Source organism: Puma concolor, chromosome C1 (genome assembly GCF_028749965.1).
Source record: "Puma concolor isolate L17-30 chromosome C1, mPumCon1.1.hap2, whole genome shotgun sequence".
NCBI lineage: Eukaryota > Metazoa > Chordata > Mammalia > Carnivora > Felidae > Puma > Puma concolor.
In genome coordinates, this window is record NC_141674.1 from 188,417,059 (window position 1) to 188,443,725 (window position 26,667).

Consider the following 26,667-nt stretch of genomic DNA (forward strand, 5'->3'; position numbering starts at 1 on the left):
AGACTAGCCTACTAGAGAATGAGAAGCCATACTGAGAAGACTGAAGGACTTTAATGGACAGCCAGCACCAAGTGCAAACATGCGAGTGAGGACACCTTGGACCTTCCAACTCAGTCAATTCTTCAGGCAGTTTCAACTACATGAGAGTCCAGTGAAACCAACAGAGGTACTGCTCAGTAAACCTACAGAATGATGAAAAATTATCAATCTCTTTGCCCTCAGTCATCAGGTTTTGGCACAGTGTGTTAGGCACCAATATAAAAACAAAACTTTAGGGGTGCCTGGGTGGCACAGTCGGTTAAGCGTCCGACTTCAGCCAGGTCACGATCTCGCGGTCCGTGAGTTCAAGCCCCGCGTCGGGCTCTGGGCTGATGGCTCAGAGCCTGGAGCCTGTTTCCGATTCTGTGTCTCCCTCTCTCTCTGCCCCTCGCCCGTTCATGCTCTGTCTCTCTCTGTCCCAAAAATAAATAAACGTTGAAAAAAAAAATTAAAAAAAAAAACAAAAAAAAAAACAAAAAAAAACAAAAACAAAACTTTAAAGTAACAATACTTAAAATAGTACCTTAAAGATGAGAAAAATCACTCAAGATTTTTGTTTTTATCTTTAATTCACCTATTGTAGTATTCTGAAGGTCATGCTGACTCCAATGCTTCATTCCACTATGATTTAAAAAAAATAAAATTATGGTGCCTGGATGGCTCAGTCTGTTAAGCATCCAACTTCGGCTCAGGTCATGATCTGTGGTTCACAAGTTCGAGCCCCACGTCAGACTATGCTGACAGCTCAGAGCCTGAAGCCTGCTTCCGATTCTGTCTCCCCCTCTCTCTCTGCCCCTCCCCCGCTCATGCTCTATCTCTCAAAAATAAATAAACATTAAAAAAAAATGAAATTAATGTATGAAAGTACAACAGGGAACCATTAAAGGATTATGCATGTGGTAAGTAATATGTGATGGGCACTTCAGAAAGAGTACTCTGGTTGCACTGTAGAATGGACTGGAGCGAGAAAAGACTGAAGCCAGGGTGACCCATAAGACTGTTGGAATAGTCCTAGTGAAAGGCCTAGAAAGAGGTGAGAGGCCTGAACTATCATTACTGCTGCTGCTACTACTATTATATTTATTGTGTATTTATGATGCACGAAGTACTGTAATAAGAACCTTACTTATATTTTCTCATTTAATCTTTGTAATTACCCTTCAAAATTTTTTTATTTTGAAATAGACTCACAGGAAGTTCCCAAAATATGTGCCAGGAGGTCCCAGGTACCCTTGGTCTACTTTCCCCCAATGGTAACATCTTGCATAACTATGATAAAATATCAAGACCAGGAAATTCACATTGGTACAGTCTACAGAGGTTATTCAGGTTATCACCAGTTATATAAGCACTCATTTGTGTGTCTATGTGTGTGTGTGTGTAGTTTTGTACAATTTTATAACATATGTATATTTGTGTAACGACTGCCACAATCAAGATACAGAACTGTTCTATCAAGAGGCTCCCCTCTCCCTGGTTCCTAACCCCTGGTAATGATTAATCTGCCCTTCATCACTACAATTTTGTTATTTAAAGAACATTATATACATGGAATCATACAGTATGTAACCTTTTGAGAGTGGCTTTTTTCACTTGAGAGTCTTCCAGGATGTTGTATGTATCAGTAGCTCGTTCTTTTTATTGCTCGTTCTAGTGGTCCATGGTATAAATGTGCCAGTTTGTGTAACCATTCACTTGTTGAAGAACATTTGAATTGTTTCCAGTTTGGAGCTATTTGTAATAAAGTTGCTATGAACATTTATATACAGGTTTTGTATGAATATAAGTTTCAATTTCTCTGGAATAAATGCCTAAGAATGCAATTGGACAGTTGTACAACTCTGTTTTTAAACAAAGAAATTGAGGCTACAAATGTAGATCTCAAATTCTAATCTAGATAGTACACCTCTAAGTCCTAACTCTTCATACTTTTTTTAAAGGTTATAGAAATTGAGAGAAGTAAAAAGTACTAAGAAGGTAGAGTCCACAGAACCTAACATTATTGACATGAGGGGTATATGAATAAAAAGTGTCAAAGATAATACAAGGTTCCAGCTTTACCACATAGATGATAAAAGAATAAAACATGAATTCACTTTTAGACATACTTTATTTGAGGGACTTGCAGGTCATTCTCATCTAGAAAGCAATTAGGTTTATAGGATAAGAACCAGAAATCAAGAAAAAGCTCTGGATTAAAGACTCAGATTTAAGAATCATCACATTTAGATGCTAACTGAGCAAACAAAATCAAAAGAACAAGGTACAGAATGACAAGAGATCTGATCACAGAACTCTGAACAGAAACATTCACTGCTAGTGTTTTTCCACAAACAATAAAGCAGTAGGTACTATGATAGACTGCAAATTCATATTAACTTTAGATTTTACAATTATCAAGTAGAAAGAACCACAGTATACTCTCCACTCCCATTTTCATTTAGACAGAAGTAACTACAAAAGGAATACATTCTGATTAAAAAGCTTTATTACTACTGTTTAATACCGTAATGATAGATACATGTCATTTTGCATTTGTCCAATGTACAATACCAAGACTGAACCCTAATGTAAGATATGGACTTTGGTCCAATTCTAGTTTGGTTCTAAAACTAGATAGCTTTCAGAGACATTAAAAGAACAAGACATGACTAAATATCTGTGCAAATCAGCACAGGTCTGAATCGTGGAAGAAATTAGCTTGGTTTATGGAAAGCAGCTAACTGCCAAGTAAAAACTAATCCAAACCAAAACATTCAACACAATTTTTATTTCTGGAAATTTTAGCTCCTGGCTAGAAAATCTACCCCAAATATGACATTAAATGGTGAAATTTTATTGAGCTATAAAAATATTGGTTGATTTGGCAGCCCTTTCTTTTCAAGTGAAAACTACTATTGCTATTTTACACAAGTATGAGAGCCGTGAATTAGATGAATAATTCTAAAGTGGAAGCCAGTGATGAACCATATCATCTAGGAGGGTCTTTTTTTCTTCAAAATATATCTACCTCCCTTCATATTCCCCCTATCTGAAGCGAAGTGGAGGTGATATAATGGATATGTGCGTATGATTTTTTTTTTTTAAGCTCCTAAATTATTCTGATACATATGTAACTCGCCACCTTCATGGAGAATTTCTGAATTAGGTCCAACTCTATTTTTAAACACTGTATCAACAGCAGGCAAAGGACCAGAGCTACAAAGAGAAAAGAGCTCAGTAGAAGGCTCAGCAGGTAAGGGCTGTACTCACGCCAGTTGTAAGCCACCTTCAGAGCTTTCTATGCCTGCTCCCTCCAGAATTCATTACGTTACATTTCAGACAATGACAAATACTCCGGTCATCATCCTGAGAAAGCACATAGTCTACCAGCAGGATAAAAATATAAAAAGAAGCTATTTTAAACATGAGAAAAACTAAGAAGCCACAAAGAATGAAAGACAGAAATTCCTCTGTTCTTGCATTAAAAGAACAACAACAAAGTACTTTTTTGTGTGCAGCTAGTAACTTGTTTGGAGACTTTCTGTCCACATTTTATTATGTTAGTGTTTTATTATGTGGCATTGGTTTTTCTATTATAAAGCTCAGTCAAGCTGAAAATCTTAATCATTATAGAACTTAATAAAACACTATTAAATGCCAAAACTGTGAATTAAAAACAAAACACTATTAAATGCCAAAACTGTGAATTAAAAACATTCAAACAAACCCAAATCCATATTGCATATCAAGATGGCTTAACAGTTGGGTTAAAAAAGCTTTGAAGGTCTATTTTAGAGCAAAAAATTTTATTTCTTTACACTCAGTGTTTCAAATTCCTTATAAACAGCTCCAATACTGAAATGTGTCAGAAAACTGGGCTTCTAATGATGTGGAAATAATAAGCCAATTATTATTATATTCTAATTCTGACTAGTGTTTTTTAAATCACTTGGTAATTTCCTACCCAATGTTCAACTCTGTTGCATTCTACAATGACACCTACTGGCCATTCAACATCAGCCATTAGTTCTCTAAGACAGCTCTAGCAGGCTGGTTACATAAGAAGAAGAAACACATACATACACACAGAAAACACACAGACACGCACACCATCCTGCAAAAAAGCAGAGATTTGTTCACAGGTACTCACACTACAGAAATGCACCCAAAATAGAAGCAGAAGTACTCTTTGTGACTGAGATAGAATTACTCTTGCAAAAAGGTAAAAAGACAATGAGTGAAACACCAAGTACCAAAATTTTTATCTGAAGTACTGATAAATATCTCAGTACTCTAAACATTTCAGAACAAACTCCAATGATCCACCTCTCTTTACCAAATGATATTTAGAGAAAAAAGCAAGTCTTTTAATTTAGGTTCTGGGATATACTAATATAAATTATCATTAATACAAAAAGGAAAATTATACACTTGCTCATACTACATTAGTCTTTATCTTCTCAGCTACAGGCTACATTTCAATCAGCTTAAATTTTAGCAATTTATAATGCTTCTTTTAAAACACCTCTCCAGTGGGCTATAAAATCAGATTTTATAGCAAAATGTAGTTCGACCTTTGGTAACACCCACGGAATGGAACTCCTATTTTATTCTACATTGCACTGTGCAAACAATTATAAAAACTCAAAAAATGTTAATTTACAGTTAATTATGTCTGTAAATACATTTTACTTCAGTAGGAAAGGTTCAAAGAGCATACTTATTAAACCTAAGAAACAATTCATAACTAGTTCATCAGACTTAAAAAGCAAATTACTTAAAAGATGACTTCCCCGCCCTACCTCCTTCAAACCACCACCTTATTTTCATAGCCCTAACATTCACAATTCGGGGGGGGGGGGGGGGGGCGGAAATCTAGCAACTAATTTTCTAGTCATTTTCCAACTCGCACTTACCTCCTACTATAGATTTTTGCGGCTCTCCACTTTCCTGAAGATTAAAAAAAAAAAGTATTTGTAATCAACCTTGACCCTCAAAACAAATAAATTCATGAACTATACAAACACGAACCTAGCCGCTCGTCTCAAACTAACCTTATCTCTCAACCCAAATCCGTATTTGGGATAAGCTCTTCCTGATTACTCTACCCTTCATGCTTCTTCACCTACAGAGACTGCCAAGGTAGAAACCACTCAAACCAACGAAAAAACTATTCTGACACATCAATAGGTTGCAAGACCTCTTCCAAGAGCGACAACCTAGTTATTTGGGTAAATGATAGCCAACGATTACATAATGTATAGCTATAAAGAGTTTGAAGGATCTGACCGCCAGTAAATGTTTCTTCTCCACACACCCTTCCCACCCCGGGAAATGGCCATAAGAAGCAATTCCTAGGATTTCTCTCAGGTGCCTGCAATGCCGCGTCCTTTTCTCTCTTGGAGCTTCATGCAAGGAAGTCGTCCAGCCCTCATGATACCGTCTTGCTCCTGCCTCTCTCCTCTCTCTGCCAGCGCCACCGCAGCCCCCCACGCCCTAGGCCCCCTCGTCGCCCCGCAAGGTTCAGCCTCCACCCGCCTCAGCTGCCTTCTCCTCACGACCCTCCCAAGCTACCTTGTCTACGCGAGGTTCCGGAACCACCAACACTCCAGCTGCCCCCTCCCCAGACCCCCCTCGTCAGTTCCTGCAGCCGAGAGAAGAAAAACCGTCCTGACCTGGCACTCTGCGTCCCCCAAAGACAGCGCCGCCGCCTACCTGTCACCCCGCTGCCTCCGGCTTCTTACCGCCACCGCCTCCCGCAGCAGCCTGCCAACTGCAGCGCAACAACCAGCCTTCCCATTGGGTGAGTCCGCGCTCAACAACTGCCTCACTTATTGGCTGGAGTATGTCTGCGGTCCTCCCCTCTGTGCAGTGTCTAAGGATTCCGGTCTCCAAGCAAGGAAAACATCACTCTTTCCCTGCCATTCTGTCCTCTACAATTACTCTTACCTCAGTCAGACCACTGATGCACAGGTGTGCAGAAAAAAATGTCGGCTTCCAGCATTCTCCATGTACTCTCCACTGAGTCCAGGAATCCGTGACCCAGTGCGGAACGTTAAATGGCCTCTCTGCTTTCCTGCGGTAAGTCACTCAGGCGACAATTTCCGTTTCCGCTTGGCTCCGGCTGGAGGGTTAATTGAGTGTCGTGAGAGGTCAGATTGCTGTCAGGTAAATTAGAGTTGGTGGGAGACTTCTTGATCAGGAATAAGAGTGAGACTGTATTCTGGGGATTGTAAAAAAAAGGGAGAGACTAAACGGGGAAAGATCCTGAGAGTATGTACCTCGAGGGAAGAAGATCGAAGAACTAGCAAGAGAGAACAATGAAGTCCTGGGGGTAATTAGGGGTAGTTTGTAGAAGAAAGTGGTGAGAGTTACTGTGCTTATACTTTTTTCCTCCTTTCCCACCCGCAAACCCCCGCCGCATGTTTTCTGGTTTACCTTTGAACTGAATAAAATCAGAACAGCCTCAAATCTAGAAATTGTAAAATAAGAATAATTGCAATATCTGCCTCACAACAAGCATGTATGGTTTTAAGGCAAGGCTTTTCTGGTGTGAATGTTTATGAAGAAAGCAGTGTACGAAAATCACATTCAATTTTATAGAGTGGTTACTATTTTTAAATTACACATAAGTAGGCGCAGGGACTGGGGGGGGGGGACACTAAAAGTTCACTTGTCTTTTATTTTCTAATGTTCTTATTCACAAGTTTAAAAATGAGGGGTAGTTGGGATATGTACTTGAAAGTCGTTGGAAAACCATAAAATTACATGTACTGTAAGTGGCATTATCCTCATTTTTTAAATTGTTTTTAAGCTTTCGTTTTTTAATGTTTATTTATTTTAGAGAGAGCATGAGTGGAGTAGGGGCAGAGAGAGAGAGAAAGAGTAGGAGACACAGAATCCGAAGCAGGTTCCAGGCTGTGAACTGTCAGCACAGAGCCGGATGGGGGTCTCAAACTCAGGAGCTGTGAGATCATGACCTGAGCTGAATGAAGCTGGATGCTCAACCAACTGAGCCACCTAGGTGCCCCTATTATCCTCTTATTTCATAGTTAGGGAAAATATGCCAGCCCAGGTTAGTGGAGGTTGGTCACCAAATTACAGGTTCACTCCAAACACAAGAAGATAGCTTTTTTAAAATTTCATGATCACATGTTCTTTCTTTGTAGCACTAATGACCTTGCTGGATTTTTTTGTCTGAACGGTTCTGAAACTGAAATAATTATCCGTTGTAGAGTCCTTGGCATAATTTGTTATTTTATCTAATTTTAGTTTTTATTATGAAGTTTACATAACAGAAGGGTGTATAAAACATAAATACATTTAAATAATTATAATTAAGCAAACCCTGTGTAACCACCCTTCAGGTTAGAAAATAAAGCATTGCCAATAACTTAGAACTTGCATTTTCAGCAGAGGTGATTGCCCTTCAAGGAGGTGAAAATTTGTTCTTGGAGGAGAGGTGAAAAAAAATCTTAAAGACAAAACAAATAACAAAGACTACAATGGTTTGTGGCCCTCCAAAGAGCCATGGAATGTAAGCAGATATACAGTATATCTGTGGTAGTAAAATTTCATTGGAGGGGGAGGAATGAAAACATCATAAGGGAAAAAAAATATCCAAAAATGCTCCTTTGGGGTGCAAGAATTAAAAACTAGATTGAAAAACACTGCCTTAGAAGCTCCCTGTCTGAGCTTCTGTGATTCTACCTCCTTCACCAAGATGTACTACTGTCCTGACTTGTCATAAACATTCACTTTTTTTACTTTGCTTTTTTTTTTTTACTTTAATTTTTCCATCTATGATGCATTTCTAAAAAATGAATTGTTTGGCTTTTCAATTTATATAAATGGGATCAAAGTGTATTTATCTTTTTTTTTTACTCTCCCTTCTTTATTTGTGAGATTTGTTCATACTTTTGCATGTAGTTTTTCATTACATATTCTGTAATGTGTCTATTCCATAATTAATCCATTAATGTGGGATGTTAGGGTCATTTACAGTTTGGGGCTAGCCACATAAACAATGTGGCTAAAAAGATTTTTATAAAATACATATATTGTTAAAAATATATGTATATTTCTATTGTTACATATAAAAAAACATGAGTTTTTTTAATAACAGTGCTATCCAAATATAAGGCAAGGCTCATATAATTTACAGTTTTCTAGTAACCATATTAAAAAGGTAAAAAGAAACAATTAATTATATATTTTATCTAACCCAGTATATTCAAATATTATTTCAGGATGTAATCAGTATTAAAAGTTATTAATGAAATATTTTACATTTTCTTTATACCATCTCAAAACCAATGTATGTTACACTTGCAGAATATTTTTGTTTTGTAAGTTTTCATAAATATAAACACTTGATCCAGTTTTTATATTTTGTAAAGTTTACAGTTGAAAAAACAGATTTGTTCACCTGAATTGTTCCAAACACACTTTAAAAATTTTTCAGTAACTGTGGCATCTGGGTTGCTCTGTTGGTTGAGCGATCGGCTTTGGCTCAGATCATGATCTCACGGTGCATGCATTTGAGCCCTGCATCAGGCCTGCTGCTGTCAGCACAGAACCTGCTTCGGATTGTCTGTCCCCGCCCCCCCTTCTCTGCCCCTTCCCCCTTGCACACTTTCTCTCAAAAATAAATAAACCTTAAAAACAAATTTTGTAGGGCACCTGGGTAGCTCCGGCAGTTAAGTATGTGTCTGACTTCAGCTCAGATCATGATCTTGTGGTTTGTGGGTTCGAGCCCTGTGTTGGGTTCTGTGCTGACAGCTCAGAGCTTGGAGCCTGCTTCAGATTCTGTCTCTCTCTCTCTCTCTTTCTCTCTCTCTCTCTCTCTGCCCCGCTCATTCTCCTCTCTCTCTCTCAAAAATAATAAGTAAACATAAAAAAAAATTTCCAATAACTGACTTGAGGATCCGATTTTAAATTTAAATTAAAATGACATAAAAATTCTAGCCACACTTTAAGTCCTAGTGGCTATGATAGTGAATAGGGCAGGTCTAGACCTTAAGGTATTCAGATGTTCAACATTTCTAGGTCAGGCCAGTTTTTCACAATGGTTGTGCTAAGTCACATTTTTACCACCTGGGTACGAAAGTGGAAAGCACATCACAATGTGTTTTCCCCAAATCTCACAATCTTGCAGGGTAGGTTTTATGCTCATGTTATATGAGGAAACAAGTTCAGAGAGATTAAATGATAGGCCCAGGAGTTTATAGCTATTAATGGTGCATCCAGGACTTGATGTCAGATCTATATAGCACTAAAGTCTGCACTTAAGCAGAATTCTGAACTTCCTTCAAGTGATCAGGATATCATTGTTTGATTTATGACTATTGGAAGTGGAAATAATTTTTTTTTCCTGTGTTTGTATTCTTTTTTTTTTAATTATATTTTTTATTTTTTTTAATTTACATCCAAATTAGTTAGCATATAGTGAAACAATGATTTCAGGAGTAGATTCCTTGGTGCCCCTTACCCATTTAGCCCATCTGCCCTCCCACAACCCCTCCAGCAACCCTCAGTTTGTTCTCCATATTTATGAGTCTTTTCTGTTTTGTCCCCCTCCCTGTTTTTATATTATTTTTGTTTCCTTTCCCGTATGTTCATCTGTTTTGTCTCTTAAAGCCCTCATATGAGTAAAGTCATTTCTTTCTCTGACTAATTTCACTTAGCGTAATACCCTCCAGTTCCATCCACATAGCTGCAAATGGCAAGATTTCATTCTTTCTGATTATTGAGTAATACTCCATTGTATGAATATAAGTGGAAATAATTTTTAAAAGAAAACAAAAGTTTCCCTAGAAATTGTGTTCAACTTTTTGAAAAGTCGTTGAAATATTTGATTTAGTAAGGGACTCTTTCTGAAATATTTTAATGAGGTAAAAGAGAAAACACATTGAATTTATTAAAAGAAATTAGGAGAAATGAGTGTATGTATACTTTCATGTTTTCTTTCAAAGATTTATCTCCCACATTACTTAGTATTTTGAACATAGTAATATTGTAACTTTGAAATAGCCTTCATGCATGGTAATGCTTCCATTTTCATTTTCCCAAGTCAAGTTATTTTATCAAAAAATGTTGATGTTTTGTATTCTTTTCCAAGTATATCGATGGTCAATTAGAGTTAATATTCTAGAATTGATATTTGCCAAAATGAGGGTTTGTCTTGTAATCTCTTTAAAGATATTTGAATGAAACATCAAACAAAAAAAGTTTTTTAAAACATGGTTTGAAGAAGCCAAGACATCATTCTAATTAAATACTTCTAAAATTATTTCTTTTATAATAATGTATTGAATCTCAAAAGTTAGCCTGAAATCTGAAACTGTAATTTTTTTCCCTTTATATTATTGAATCCACCAAATAATAATAATAATGAAATAATGGATCAAATGTTTTCACTTGAAATTGTGAATGTTGTTCTAGCTTGTGTTTGGTAGCTTGTTTTTTATTCTTTTTTAAATGTAAAAATCATCAAACTAATGTTTTGTGATTATCTTAATATGTCTAAATATAAAGGTTGGTTAATTTGTCAGAATTACTATGTATAATTCCCACCCTCCCCCCATATTCTGAGAACTATTTTTTAATGGTATGAGCATTTCACATAATGTGTCTTTAGTATACACTATGTAATAATTACCTCTGTCTTCTAAAATGCAGTGTAAGAGCCCTGCCTTATTATTTGGCCTGTTCATAGTTATAAATGCAGAAATAATGGTAGTGATTATTTGGTTTGGTTTTATTTCTGGAGAGTGGTGATTATAGAATGCTACTGGTAACCGTAAAGAAAAGGGGGTATTAATTCATACCCCCTTAATTTGAAATTCATAGCAATTTAACTGGGGACTGACCTGAAGTTTATTTTTACATTATCTATAACAGTAACACTAGTGGGTGGGGCTCCTGCCTGGCTCAGTCAGTAGAGCATGTGACTCTTGATCTGGGGGTGTCAAGCCCCACCTTGAGTGTAGAGATTATAAATAAACAAACAAACAAAAAACACTAGTAAATTTGGTCTTTATTATAACCATTACAGGCATATTTTATTTAAGGAGCCTTTGGAGTCCTAAGGTCTCCGTTGATCTAATTCAGTAGTCAGCGAACCAAAGCCTGCTGGGCAAATCCAGCCCATTGCCTGTTTGTGTACTGCCCGTGAGCTGAGACTGGTTTTTACAGATGAACGTTTGGAATGAATTTGATAACTAAGGAACACTAACTTTATGCCCCAGTTAAGCAAAATACTATCCCTAAAAAAAGGGAATTTCATTTTTTTCATCAGACCTGTTTTACAAAAAATTGTACTCAGTTATTCTTATATTTTGAAAAAAAATTTTTTCTCTCATTATGTAATTACTTACAAAACACCCTTTTTAAAAAATGTTTATTTATTTATTGTTTGAGAGAGAGAGAGAGAGCAAGCCAGGGAGGAGCAAAGAGAGACAGGGAGAGAGAAATTCTAAGCAGACTCTGCACTGAAGGTGGGGCTCCAGCTCACAAACAGATCATGACTTGAGCTGAAACCAAGATTCAGACGCTTAACTGACTGAGCCACCCAGGCGCCCCACCTACAAAATATCCTTGATTTTACCTTTTGTTTCACAAAGGCCAAGATGTTTACTATCTGGCTCTTTACAGAAAAAGTGCATATGATCTTACATACTTAAACACAGTAACACTGCATTTTAAAAGAATCATCTAAACAAAGCAGGTAACAAAACAGTATGTACAACATTGTCGCTATGCATATTTACACATTATAAAAGGACTAGAAAGGAGGAACAGTATTATTGCTTGGAAGTTAGAGGCAAGGGCTGTGAAACCAAACTGCAAGGTTCAAAACCAGTTGGACCATTTACGACTTTTGTTACCTTCAGAAAGTTGCCTTATTGGAGCTTCATTGTCTCCATCTGTAAAATGGTGACAGTTACTGGAATTTAAGTTCAAAGAGTTGTTTTAGGAGTAATGGAGTTAATACATGTTAAAGCACTTTGGTGCTCCTGGCAGAGAGCACAATAAATGTTTGCTGTTCTTAAAATGAAAGGAACAAAAGTAAATGGCTATCTCTCAATGGTGGGAATATTGACTTTTTCTTTTTAAAATTTGTACATGTGTATTTCCTAAGTGAACATAAACTAGTTATGTAATAAGATGCTGTTTGTAAAACCTATTAACTCAGAATTTTCAAGTATTTATTTGACTCTTTTAAAATATTAACAAATGTTTAGGTATTTTATATCTACAATTTGCATAGTAAACTTGGGTGCTTGATATCTACCATCTGCATATTTCTCTTTTATGTTAATCTTATCGTTTAGACATGGCCCATGGACATGGACATGAACATGGTCATGGTAAACTAAAACTTCCAGATTATAAACAATGGAAGATAGAAGGGACACCATTAGAAACTGTCCAGGAGAAGCTGGCTGCACGAGGGCTAAGGGATCCATGGGGCCGGTAAGAATAATTAAATAATTCAGATAGAATTTATTCTAGAGGATCAGTATCTAAGTTCCTTTTCTTTCTTTTTTTTAATTGTTTTTTAAATTTTAAAACGAGCTTTTCAGTTTCTACTAGGGCTGCTTGAATTTTAATTGAGATCACATTAATTCATAGCTCAATTAGGGATAATTGATGTCTTAACAAGTTGAATCACTATATAGTATACCTGAAACTAATACTACACTGTTAACTAACTGGAATTTAAATAAAAACTAAAGAAAAAGAAACTTGGTGTCTTAACACTATTGAGTCTTGAAGTCTATGGACAGTTTAGATTCTGTTTAATTTTCTCAGCAGTGTTTTATTTTGTATACAAGTCTTATGTAGATTTTGTTAATTTTATCTTGAATTCCATATTTTTGTGCTATTGTAAATGGTATTGTTAAACATAAATTTTCAATTTTCTTTGCTAATATGTGAAAACACAATTGAGTTTTATAGATTGACTTTGTATCTTGTTACTTTGCTAAATTCACATTTTTCTTCTAACAGATTTTTTTTACAGATTTCTAAGAATTTACTTAATGATCCTTTTGCCTAAAATCAGTGTTACTTCCTCCTTTTCAATTTGTAAACTTTTTATTTCTTGTATTATTACTCTGGCTAACACTGCTAGTATAATGTTGAATAAAAGTGGTGTAAGCAGATATCCTTGCCTTGTTGCTAATTGGGGGAAAACATTCAGTCTTTCACCACTAAATATATTAGTTGGAGGGTGGTCATAGATGCCTGCCCTTCATCAAGTTGTGGAGTTCTCTTTGGTGGTAAATGCTTTTTCTGCAGCTACTGAGATGCTCACATTGTTTTTTTATTCTGTTAATATGATGAATTACTCTTACTGATTTTATTTATTTTTTTTTCCCAACGTTTATTTATTTTTGGGACAGAGAGAGACAGAGCATGAATGGGGGAGGGGCAGAGAGAGAGGGAGACACAGAATCGGAAACAGGCTCCAGGCTCTGAGCCATCAGCCCAGAGCCTGATGCGGGGCTCGAACTCACGGACCGCGAGATCGTGACCTGGCTGAAGTCGGACGCTTAACCGACTGCGCCAGCCAGGCGCCCCTCTTATTGATTTTAAAATCTCAAACCAAATCTTGCATTCCTGAACTATAAACCTTTCATCATGATGTTAGTATCCTTTCATATATTACTGGATTCAGTTTTCCAAAATTCTGTGGAGAATATTTGCATCTATGTTCATGATGGATATTATTCTATAGTTTTCTTCTGATATCTTTGTCTGGATTTGGTATCTGAATTAGATGTGATTAGCTGTCATGTATTCTAGTAAGTCAGATTTTTTAGAGTTTAAGTGTATTTTGTTTTTTATAACATGATTTTTTCCACTTATTCATCCCTATCTGTGAGAGACTTTTTTTCACTAAGGGCTTTGACTTCTGTTTACTTCTCTGTTCAGGATACTCTGAAGAATGATTGCCAGAGCAGGAAGTCAGTCTTCTAAAGCTCAGTCTGCTATGACAGGGAAAAGCTGTGAGCCTCTGGAATAGTAATAATAATGTTGAGTGTTACATACCCTCTGTGCCAGAATATATCATACTTTACCCTGTTTAATCTTTATAATAACACTATAAGGTAGATAGTAATCATCATTGAGTAAAAGTGGAAGCGAGCCCTGACAGGTTAAGTAACTTGTGCAGCCTAAGAGGCTGTGAAGAATCTAAGTGGCAGAGCAAAGTTTAATACCCAAGTTTCTAACTTCTCTTTATATGATGCTGTAATGACTGATATGGGCAAAGCCACACAGCTGACCGGTAATGAATAGGCTGAAGTGAGTCTTACATTTGGGAATTCTATAAAATCCTGATTGATTATTAATGGCTGTGAAGTGTGAAATCATCAAGTCTTTTTTCTTCTGTTTTATATGTGAAACGTGGGCATATAGACCTAATTATCTTATGTCACAAAAGACTCCTATTGTGATCCACTTAGATTATCTTATATAGGGTTGCATTTAAGTCTGTTAGATGAAAATTAAGTCTGTTTTACTCAGTGAATGTACATAAGTTATGTGTGATTATAATTTTCCCTTTTTTTTCCTCTAGCAATGAAGCTTGGAGATACATGGGTGGCTTTGCAAACAATGTTTCCTTTGTTGGTGCATTATTAAAAGGATTCAAATGGGGATTTGCTGCATTTGTGGTAGCTGTAGGGGCTGAATATTACCTGGAGTCCCAGAAAAAAGAGAAGAAGCATCATTGAAGATAATACCTGAAAGTATCTTAAAGGCTTCTTAACTCTCCTATAAAAATAAGATTTCTTCAATGTAGCCTACTCATCTGTGTGTTTTTCCCTAAAAATACTATTAAGATTTAATAAAGTATGAATACATTTGCTGGTCTTTTTTGTCATTAAAAAAAAAAAAATGTCTTGCGGCATGTGGGTGGCTCAGTTGGTAGAGCATGGGACTCTAGATGTTGGGGTCATGGGTTCAAGCCCCACATTTGGTGTAGAGATTATTTAAAGTCTCAAGCCATATCAGATTTGGTTTGAAATATGTGGGGGATTGAGTACCAGCAGTTGTGCATTCTGCACAATCAGAACATTAGCATATATCTGACCAAATGGATATGTTTTAACAGGTTTTGTTTTCTGTTTTTTCAGGTTTTTTTAGTTGTCATAATGTTTGCCATCTAACTACTTTTAAGTGTGCAGTCTGTAGTACTAAATACATTTAAAATGTGTAACCATAACCACCATCCATCCCCATAACTTTTCATCTTTTAAAATGAAAGTCTACACCTATTAAATAAGTCCCCATTTCCCCATCTCCCAGCCCTTGGCAACCACTGTTCCACTTTCTGTCTCTATAATTTTGACTACTCAAAAGTACCTGCTAAATGGAACCATAAAGTATTTGTCCCTTTGTAACTGGCTTATTTCACTTAGCATAATGTCCTCAAGTTTCATCCATATTGTAGCATGGGTCAGAATTTCCTTTCTTTTTAAATCTGAATAGTATTCTATTGTATGTGTATGCTAAATTTTGCTTATCCATTCAACCATTGATGGACACATGGTTTGCTTCTACATTTTATCTATTGTGAATAATGCTACTATGAACATGAGTGCACTCCAGTATGTTTTTAGATAGGAATTGGCCTTGCTGTTTTCACCATCCTCCGCAGGTGGTATAGATTATACTATAAAACAATTTACAGCCCAGTTCTGGTTGACATATCCATGTACTGTGTTCATTTTTCTTTATTGTGATGTTATCTACTCTTGCCTTAGTTCTCATTATCCTCATGATGTGAAAAGTTTGACATTTTCCCCCTGTATTTCTAACAATAAACCACATTTTTCCTACATTGAATTTTTAAATTTTAATTAAATTTCTAAGTAAAGTTGAGACTTAAAACTGAGCTTGTTGAAGAGAGGTAATATTTTTTCTTGAATAACAAAGTTAATATAAAACTCCAGGATATTTTTTTCCTTTGTTAATTTCTTCTTTATAAACCTAAACTTGAGAAATCAGTAAATACATGAGGTGAGAATTCCTAATAAGCTGATAGTAGTAAATGGAATGTGGTTAAATGAAATAATAAAAAAAGACTGCAAAAGATAAGGAAAGTGTTTAAAAAGGAACAAAGAGCAAGAGGAAAAATAAAAATAGCAAGATGGTAGATTTAAACTTAATCATATGAATAATTACATTAAATGTAAGTGGTCTAAAATTGAAACTCTAAAACTTTCCAATTAAAACACAGCTTGTTAGGGGCACCTGACTGCCTCAGTTGGTGGAGCATATGACTCTTGATCTTGGGAGTGTGAATTTGAGCCCCACATTGAGTGTAGAGATTAAAATCTTATGGGTACCCTCTGTCTCTCTCTCGCTCTCAAAAATAAATAAACATAAAAAGACAAAACTATCAAAGCTCACTTAAGAAGTAGGTAACCTGGGGTGCCTGGCTTGCTCAATCAATATAGTGTGTGACTCTTGATCTCAGGGTCATAAGTTCAAGCCCCACGTTGGGTGTAGAACTTACTTAAAAAGAAAAAAAAAAAGTAGATACCCTGAATAGCTATGAGTAAACTCATTTGCTGGGTTAGGTGCAGAAAAGATGGAAAGTGCAGTGCTTGACACATTTATGATAGAGAAAAACAATTTTTTTCTCCTATTTTTGAGTTTTATCTATCACAATTTTTTCTGGAAGCAAGGAGTGAAGTTTTCCTTATATTCTATTAATATGAAAACTATTGCTTTAATTCCTTGGGAGCTGCAAAGCACACAAATCACTGTCATCTTAGCTACTGCCATTGCTTGGACTAGAACCAGTTAAATGTGATACTCATTCTTAAAATGTATGATCAAAGGACAATTGGAAATAATGTTAATTAAGTATTAGCCTCATAAATAAGCACTGTAGATGATTATATGTAAAAGTATTATTAGCCCCATTTTGTATGTAAGGCAAGTCCATAGTAAAGTAACAAAGCCTATGATGGCACAGCTAGTAAGTTCCAGAGTTAAATTTTCGACCCAGGTCTGACTCCATAGTAACCACTATATTACATTAGCTATCATGTTGCTATGTGATAAGTAGTATAAGATGCCATAGAATTATTCTTTGGGTATTTTCTCAGAACTATCTAATTATGCTTGAAGTAAACTGTAAGGATTTTTAAAAATCTAAATTATGGCATGTAATATTTAATGAAAAACAACAAATAGTGAATATAGTAATTTTTCTGTATTCCTGTACTTTGTTTTGCTTTTAAAGTTTATTTAATTTAGAGAGCTAGAGAGAGAACACACATGTGCACATGGGGCAGAGAGATAGGGACAGAGAGAATCCCAGGCAGACTGTGCTGTCAGACTGTCAGCATGGAGCCTGACACGGGGGCTCAACGTGAGACTCAAGTTGGGGCTCGTGGTTGGGAACCATGAGATCATGACCTGAGTTGAAATCAAGGGTCAGATGCTCAACCGACAGAGCCACCCAGGTGCCCCTGTATCCCTGTACTTTGAAGGAAACTCTATTTTGATACACCTAATGAAAGAGGTTCACACATTTTTAAAAAAGTAACATGAGAGAGCACTTCAGGGGACAAGGTGGTATAGAGAATATATGTAAAGACAAAAACATGGAAAGAATAGGAACTTAACCATGTGAGTGGTTAATATGATAGAAGAAAAAATTAGAAGAAAATGAAAAAGGAAAAGAAGGGTTTGCAGGATTTTGGCATGATGGAAGCAGTAGAAACAAGCAGAACTTAGTGTTCAATATGTATTTACAGCCATGGGGTGTATTTACAGTCATCCACTTGCTGCTTCCATCAAATGTAGATTTTAATGATACTGTGGAAATGAAGATGCTATATATTGGGTTTTAAAGGAAATGCAGTCTGATATTAATGTAAATTTGTTTAACTTCATAGAGAGAGGATATTGGCAAGGCCTGCTTAATTAGGAGCTAGAGAGAAGTATTCCGGTAAAAATAATTTCAGTGCTATCCTTGATTCTTCTCCTTCTCTTCCCTATTTCTGATATTTACCATTTTTCTTTTAAAAAGTTGGTTATCAGATTATAGATTCATTTTCTAACATGATGGTCCCCCAAATGGAATATACATAACTCAGGGAATGTGCAAGACCATCTACTGGGGAGAGAAGAGAAAACATTTAAGCTTACATACGTATTTTTTCTTTTTTTTTTTTTTAAAGGTATATGCAGCTTTATGTTTATTGCAGCATCATTTAAGCTTACATATATTTTTTCATATTTAATAAAAATTCAATTTTACTAATGTTTATTGTACAGATTGACAGTGGGATTTCCTCTCATTTTGTGGATTTCAAGTGGAATCCAATGTTCCATTGTTCCAAGCTAACATGCAGTGTATACACTGTGTCCTTGGTTTCAGGAGTAGATTCCCATGATTCATCACTTACATACAATACCCAGCGCTCATCCAACAAGTGCCCTCCTCAATGCCCATCACCCATTTTCTCCTCCTCCCTCACCCCCCCCCCTTCAACCCTCAGGTTGTTCTCTGTATTTAACAGTCTCTTATGATTTGCTTCCTTCTCTGTTTGAAACTATTTTCCCCCTTCTCTTCCCCTATGGTCTGTTAAGTCTCTCAAATTCCACATATGAGTGAAAACATATGATATCTGTCTTCCTCTGACTGACTTATTTCACTTAGCTTAATACTCTCCAGTTCTATCCATGTTGCTGCAAATGGCAAGATTTCATTCTTATTCATCGCCAAGTAGTATTCCATTGTATATACATACCACATCTTTATCCATTCATCAGTTGCTGGACATTAGGACTTTTCCCATAATTTGGTAATTGTTGATAGCGCTGCTATAAACACTAAGGTACATGTGCCCCTATGAATCAGCACTCCTGTATCCTTTGGATAAATTCCTAGTAGTGCTATTGCTGGGTCATAGGGTAATTCTATTTTTAATTTTTTTGAGGAACCTCTACACTGTTTCTGCACCAGTTTGCATTCCCACCAACAGTGCAAGAGGGTTCCTGTTTCTTCACATCCTCACCAACATCTGTTGTTGCTACTCTAGCTGGTGTGAGGTGGTATCTCAATGTGGTTTTGATTTGTATTTCCCTGATGATGACTGATCTTTTCATGTGTCTGTTGGCCATCGGGATGTCTTCTTTGGAAAAGTGTCTATCCATGTCTTCTGCTCATTTCTTCACTGGATTATTTGTTTTTTGGGTGTTGAGTTTGATATTTTCTGTATGGATTTTGGATACTAACGCTTTATCTGATATGTCATTTGCAAATTCTTCTCTCATTCCATTGGTTACCTTTTAGTTTTGTTGATTGTTTACTTTTCTGTGCAGAAGCTTTTTATCTTGATGAGGTCCCAATAGTTCATTTTTGCTTTTATTTTCCCTGCCTTTGGAGATGTGTTGAGTAAGAAGTTGCTGCAGCTGAGGTCAAAGATGTTGTTGCCTATTTTCTACTCTAGGGTTTTGATGGTTTCCTGTCTCATATCTAGGTCTTTCATCTATTTTGAGTTTATTTTTGTGTATGGTATAAGAAGGTGGTCCAGTTTCATTCTTCTTTACGTTGCTGTCTAGTTCTCCCAGCACCACTTGCTAAAGAGACTGGTTTTTTTCCATTGGATACTCTTTCCTGCTTTGTCAAAGATTAGTTGGCCATACATTTGTGGGTCCATTTCTGGATTCTCTATTCTATTCCATCAGTCTGTGTATCTGTTGTTGTGCCAATACCACACTGCCTTGATGATTATAGTTTCATAGTAGAGGTTAAAGTCCAGGATTGTGATGCCTTCTGCCTTGTTTTTCTTTTTCAACATTACTTTGGCTATTCAGGGTCTTTAGTGGCTCCATACAAATTTTAGGATTGTTTGTTCCAGCTCTGAGAAGAATGCCAGTGCAATTTTGATTAGGATTACATTGAATATTTAGATTGCATTGGGTAGTATTGACATTTTAACAATATTTGTTCTTCCAATCCATGAGCATGGAATGTTTTTTCCATTTCTTTGTGTCTTCGTCAATTTCTTTCATAAGTCAGGATAGAAGGAACATACTGCAATGTCATAAAAGCCATGTATGAAAGACCCACAGCTAATATCATCCTCACTGGGGAAAAACTGAGAGCTTTTCCCCTGAGATCAGGAACATGACAGGGATGTCCACTCTCACCATTGTTTTTAACATAGTGTTGGAAGTCCTAGCCTCAGCAATCACAAAACAAAATGAAATAAAAGGAATCCAAATGGGCAAAGAAGCAGTCGAACTTACACTTTTTGCAGATGACATACATGATAGTCTACATGGAAAACCCGAGAGACTCCACCAAAAAGCTGCTAGAACGGATATATGAATTCAGCAAAGTCACAGGATATAAAATCAGTGTATAGAAATCGGTTGCATTTCTATACACCAATAATGAAGCAATAGAAAGAGAAATCAAGAAAACGATCCCATTTACAATTGCACCAAGAATCATAAAATACCTAGGAACAAACCTAACCAAAGATGTAAAAGATCTGTATGCTGAAAAGTAAATAAGCTGTCTTAAAGGGGAAGTGGGAGTTCTACCCTTCAAAGCAGAAATAAAGGAACTTTTCAGCAAATTGTTACAGACTGTACTTTGTATGTGCTTGGCTTGTGGAATTTATTATCAATTAATTAGTTTTAACTAAACTAATCTTCAAGAAGTAGCTAAGTGGCTTAGAAAGATTTTCACAAAGACATTGCTGATTGAAGCTAATACCAATAATGCAAAAACAAGCAAACAAAAAGAAAATAACAGAGCTATGAACCCTGTCAGCATCATTACTAGGTAAATACAATGATCTAGTCATGAAAAAAGTCAACCAAAAAAAAAAAAAAAAATCAAGAAGACCAATACATGAACTTGGACCCACTATCAGTACAATGAACCCTGCCCTAAGAGCACATTGATCTGAAAAAGAGAGAGACAGAGAGAGAGAGACAGAGAGAGAGAGAGAGAAGGAGGCAAACCATAAGAGACTCTTAACTCTAGAGAACAAAATGAGGGTTGCTGGAGGGGACGTGAGTGGGGAGTGGGCTAATATTACACTATATGTTAACTAAGTAGAATTTAAATAAAAACTTGAAACATAAAAAAAAGGAAAACAGAGTACATTGATCTGCTATATTAACTCATGATAGCATGTAGTCATCATGATAAGCAAATATTTTAAAATATGTTTAATCTTTGTCTTACCTTTAACTTCTATGTTTGTGTATTTTTTTAATATTTATGTTATTTTTTTTTTAAATTTTTTTTTTCAACGTTTATTTATTTTTGGGACAGAGAGAGACAGAGCATGAACGGGGGAGGGGCAGAGAGAGAGGGAGACACAGAATCGGAAACAGGCTCCAGGCTCTGAGCCATCAGCCCAGAGCCTGATGCGGGGCTCGAACTCACAGACCGCGAGATCGTGACCTGGCTGAAGTCGGACGCTTAACCGACTGCGCCACCCAGGCGCCCCTTATTTATGTTATTTTTGACAGAGAGAGAGAAAGCGTGCTTGAGAGTGAGTAGGAGAGGGGCATAGAAGGGGGGGAAAGAGAATCTGAAGCAGGTTCTGCTCTGATGGCAGGGAGCCTGACACGGGGATCCAACTCATGAACCATGAGATCACTACCTGAGTCTGACACCCAACTGAACCACACAGGCACCCCTGTTTGTGTATGTTGAATGCACATAGATGATAATATTTACATATTACATATAAAATGCTAAGACAAAGATTGGAATTTAATGTGATTTCTCCTCATAAGAGTGTTGTTATTAAAAAATAGCATGCATGGGGCGCCTGAGTGGCGCAGTCGGTTAAGCGTCCGACTTCAACCAGGTCACGATCTCGCGGTCCGGGAGTTCGAGCCCCGCGTCAGGCTCTGGGCTGATGGCTGATGGCTCAGAGCCTGGAGCCTGTTTCTGATTCTGTGTCTCCCTCTCTCTCTCTGCCCCTCCCCCGTTCATGCTCTGTCTCTGTCCCAAAAATAAATAAACGTTGAAAAAAAAAAAATTAAAAAAAAAAAAATAGCATGCAGGGGCTCCTGGGTGGTTCAGTAGGTTGAGCATCTGACTTTGGCTGAGGTCATGATTTTATGGTTCATGGGGTTGAGCCTCTGTGCTGACAGCTGAGTGTGGAGCCTGCTTTGGATGCTGTGTCTCCTTCTGCTCCTCCCCCAATCATGCTCTGTCTCTTTATCTCTCAGAAAATAAACAATAAGAAAAATTGTTTTAATAGCATTAAAAAAACTCATCAAAATTTTTAAAGCATTTTTTTCAATTTATAGTTTATAACATAAAACCCAGGTAGTATACAACAAAAATTAAATGTTATTCATGGTACCTGTCATTCAGTTGGCAACAGGAGTTTCAAAATTTGATATAATCCTTGTGGGTCCTCAAAATCCCCAAAGTTGCCAGGTATTCAAATTCAAATGCTATGCTAATAAGAGTGGAATCCTCAGTGAGTTCTGGTTTACCTCCAACAACAATTTGTGAGGTAGTGGGGAATTTTTGGGAGGGGAGAGGGTTTGGAAATTTGTTTGTGTTTTGGGTTTTTTGGCTTCAAAAAGATTTTTGTGAAAAAAATAAATAAAAAATTTAAAAAAAAAAGATTTTTGTGGGATGCTTGGGTGGCTCAGGTAGTTAAGTGTCTGACTCTTGGTTTTGGCTCAGGTCATGATCTCCCCGTTCATGGGTTCCAGCTCCGCATGGGGGTTGGATTCTCTCTCTTCCTCTCTCTATACCCCTCCCCTCTCTGCTCTCTCTCTCTCAAAATTTATAAACATAAAAACAATTTTTTGTTGTTTTAGGTTGGAAAATCAGCTTCAGAAACTAAAAGACTAGAACACCTAATGGAAATTGCATTTACTTGCCAATGACTCTATCAGAAAGGATCTATTTCAAAGAGAAGTTTTACCTTAATTTTATATATTATGTTATATATAAAAGTACATATTAATATTTTATTGTTATGTTGTATTATATTATTAAATATTATAAATATTATACATATAATAAACTATATTCAAAATGCTAACTCAGATAAAGATTAAATTGGTAAATGCCATATATTGTCTTAAATTGAATTACGTTTCATACACATAATTTAAAACATACCTTTATAGCTATTTTTTTTTTATTTTTTTTTCAACATTTATTTATTTTTGGGACAGAGAGAGACAGAGCATGAACGGGGGAGGGGCAGAGAGAGAGGGAGACACAGAATCGGAAGCAGGCTCCAGGCTCTGAGCCATCAGCCCAGAGCCCGACGCGGGGCTCGAACTCACGGACCGCTAGATCGTGACCTGGCTGAAGTCGGACGCTTAACCGACTGCGCCACCCAGGCGCCCCTATAGCTATTTTTTAAAAAGACAAAAACCCTTGTCTTAAGTCTGTGTATTTTTCTGTTTAATTTCACATGCAAAAAAAAAAAAAAATGAAGTAACTTTTGAAATGTGGCCTCAAATTACAAAACTGAAAAGAATTTTGGTCATTGCTAAAGTCTTATGTTTCTGGGAATCTATTACAAAATAAGAACGCTATGTACACTTAAAAAGTAAATCAGGTTTTGTGCCATTTGGAAAACTCATACATTTTCATTCTGTGTTTTAAAGCTAAAAGAGTACTTTTTTTTTTTTTTAAAGCAAACTCTATCCCCAACATAGGGTTCCAACAACCCTAAGATCAAGAGTTCATGCTCTACCGACTGAGCCAGCCAGGCACTCTAAGAATTAGTTTTAATAATGTTCCAAACAATGCTCTTCAAAGCAAGTTATAGTTAAAAAGAAATATTTTGTCTGGAGGCTTGTAGTGCCTGGCTGGCTAAGAATTAAGAAAGGAATGTTTGCAGCCTGGGAAATGGCTGGTTGAGAAGCAGCAAAGCCGACCAGGAAAACCGGGTCTCCTTTGAAATGTCAAGGTTGAAAACAGCCAGACCTTGCTTGTGGATCAGCATGTTTTCTTTCCCACTCTGTAAATGCTTAATCTAAAATAGTAAAACAATTCCCTTCCTCTGACTATACACTGCCCCCTCACGTTCGGCTCGGCTCACCAGCCTGTAAGTCACTACCCCGATTGTACTTATCGCCCGATAATTTGTGATTATGCTTTGCTCCTGCTTTGAAACTACACGTTCCTTTCCCCTGCACCCTTTAAGAAGTACTGATAAGATTGTCAATAAAAACCGGAGACTGAGCTTTGTTTGGGACCATGGCCACTAGAACGCTTGGTCTCCTCATTTTCTCCTTTCTCGGATTCAGGAGTCTGGAGTAATGTCATTCATCGCCCCAGGGTTTACTGGTCAAACCCAGCATTTGGTGACCCCGACCTGGTTCGTGGCAGCGACGATTTGACGGCGGAGCCCTTGAAGAAGGCAAACTGAAACTACTGCGCAGTAAGTCATCCAAGCGTGCTTAGGTTATCTGATTTTCAGGGCATTGTTCGGGCTTGGGTTTCTTAAGATGGAACAGAACTCTGCTGAACAAAAACATCACATCAAAGTTCTCTGACAGCTGTTAAAAGCTAGCAGAGCAACGGTTACTGAGGTTCAACTTCAGAGCCTTTTAAAAAGTGTTACTGAAAACAATCCTTGGTTTCCTGATAGAGGAACTCTAGACCTTGAAGTAAGGGAGAGAGTTGGTAAAAATTTTAAAAGATGTCATGAACAAGGTAATCTTCCCTTTACGATGTGGGGAGTAATTAGAGCAGCCTTAGTCCCTTTACATACTGAACAATCTACTGATCCTACAATTGCTTTCTTTAAGGAAGCTCCTCTAAAAGTTCCTATGGACGGGGACAATCTCCCACCTCCTCCTATTTGATTGGGAGCCATACCGCACCCCACCACCCCGTCCCATGTCCACTACTTCCAATGCAAACATTCCTTTCTTAAATCTTAACTAGCCAGGCTTTATGAGCCTCCACAATTTTGCTTTTGGATTTTTACCAATTAGAGTATTTGTAAATTAATTAAATCTCATTATAAATAAAGCATTTAGTACCGTATGTTCCACCTATGCTAATTTTAATTACTCAGTTCCCAAACTGAATTTGGAAATAATAAGAGCATTAAACCTACATTTTCCTGCTGAGTTGGTAATAAGCCAAACATCCTTCTAAATTTAGTTATTTAAAATGTTAACTAATAGAATTTAAATTAAAATTTAGGGGAAAAATTAAATTACTCAGACATTTTTACCTTATTGTAAAAGAGCAGAGATTGGAAAAAAATTTGCACTATACATGTTTTTAAAACTTTTATATTTGTTTTATTTATTTAAGTAATCTCTATACCCACCGTGGGGCTTGAACTCACAACTCAGAGATCAAGTGTACACATCTCCAACTGAGCTAGCCAGGTGCCCCTGTATTATACATTTAAATGAATACAACAATTAAGTGAATGTTGTGTGATTATAGCTATTCTTGTGCTGTATGTATGATATATTTTATTTCATTTATTCTCTTGCTACAAAATTTCCATGGGAAATACTGACTGTTCAGGAACATAGTACTGAAGGCAAACTTTGTGGTTCATAATAACCATAGCAATAACTGTCCTAAAAATAAAGAATGCCTGTGTCAGTGCAGGTGGGATCATTTTACTGAGAAAGAATCAGGTTCACAGGTGGTGGTAGCATCTGGACCTGGGAATCCCATGTCATAGTAACATAATACTAAAGCATGAGGGTTTAACACAGATATACAGTCTTAGAATTACATCTTATATGCAGACCAGACTTTCTAGTGAAACATATAATTAAAACTGAAACTGTATCTGTAGATGCTAGATAAGTTCTAACAAGGAAACATGTCACAATTCATATATTTACAATACAGGGATGAAACTCAAGGTATTAATTCCTTAATACATTATCTGTAAATGCTTCCTTATATTTGATTTGGGTTAATCAGCAATTATAAGTCTAATCTATCAATTTCTACATTTATAAGAAAATGAATGAAATCTTTTATAGCCTAAACCCTGTACATACTTTTATTATAGCACTTATAATGCATCATAATTATTCATTTCCTTGTCCGACTCCCTTATTAAACTATGGCCTCCTTGAAGACAGGGACTATACCTATGTGATAGGTGTTTAGGAAGTGTCTGTTGAATGAATAAATTCATTAGATGTCTAAAAATATAAGTGAGGTGACAAATGATTTGTCACAGATAAACAGTTCATTTATGAATCTATAAATGTTTAGGGAATGAAGAATTGGGGAGACTCCTATATTTTCCAATGTCTAAGAGGCTTCCAGGATTCCAACTGCCTATCAGAAAACTGACCTTATTTACAAAAAAGTTGTGACGGTGACCTGGGCATGTATTCTGGGATTGGATGGCCCTTCCCCAAACCCATGGCAAGGATATTAGAACTGAGTTAGGCCTAAGCTTTTTGACACATGCTGTATAACCTTTTCTTATTTGTTGAGTTGGTGATACAAATGCCATCAGAGGTTGTGACCAATTTCTGCTGAATGCAACCAATTATTCTATGGCCATTGCATGCAATAAACATTTCTCCTTCAACACATTGGTCATTTGTTTTGTTTTGTCAAAATTACAAGGAAAAGAACTCCTGAGTGCAAATAATGGGGCATTC

The 26,667-nt window shown here is 36.6% G+C and overlaps 3 protein-coding genes across 8 annotated transcripts in view; 2 read left to right on the top strand and 1 right to left on the bottom strand.

Moving 5' to 3' along the window:
- The window catches only part of HYCC2 (hyccin PI4KA lipid kinase complex subunit 2), a 91,612-nt gene extending 85,530 nt beyond the window's left edge, over positions 1-6,082 (bottom strand). For 2 of the 5 annotated variants that reach the window (XM_086719252.1, XM_086719250.1), the window contains exons 1-2: positions 5,737-5,835; positions 4,938-4,971 (exon numbers count right to left, since the gene is read on the bottom strand). The gene's annotated coding sequence lies outside the window, so the exon portion shown is untranslated. Of the gene's footprint in view, positions 1-4,937; positions 4,972-5,696; positions 5,836-5,970 lie in introns of those variants that run through there. The other 3 variants (XM_086719249.1, XM_086719248.1, XM_086719251.1) reach the window with 3 other exon arrangements.
- NDUFB3 (NADH:ubiquinone oxidoreductase subunit B3) lies at positions 5,963-14,897 on the top strand. Of its 2 annotated transcripts, none has more exons than XM_086719254.1 (3): positions 5,963-6,102; positions 12,357-12,498; positions 14,609-14,897. In XM_086719254.1, the coding sequence occupies exons 1-3, from the start codon at positions 6,081-6,083 to the stop codon at positions 14,763-14,765; spliced, it is 321 nt and encodes a 106-aa protein (XP_086575380.1). In that variant the 5' UTR covers positions 5,963-6,080; the 3' UTR covers positions 14,766-14,897. The 2 variants fall into 2 exon arrangements, with proteins under 2 accessions (XP_086575380.1, XP_025768055.1); XM_025912270.2 differs by having other exon boundaries at positions 6,075-6,189.
- Positions 14,898-23,967: 9,070 nt separating this feature from the next.
- The window catches only part of CFLAR (CASP8 and FADD like apoptosis regulator), an 83,868-nt gene continuing 81,168 nt past the window's right edge, over positions 23,968-26,667 (top strand). The window contains exons 1-2 of the mRNA XM_086719255.1: positions 23,968-24,113; positions 24,316-24,449. The gene's annotated coding sequence lies outside the window, so the exon portion shown is untranslated. The remainder of the gene's footprint in view (positions 24,114-24,315; positions 24,450-26,667) is intronic.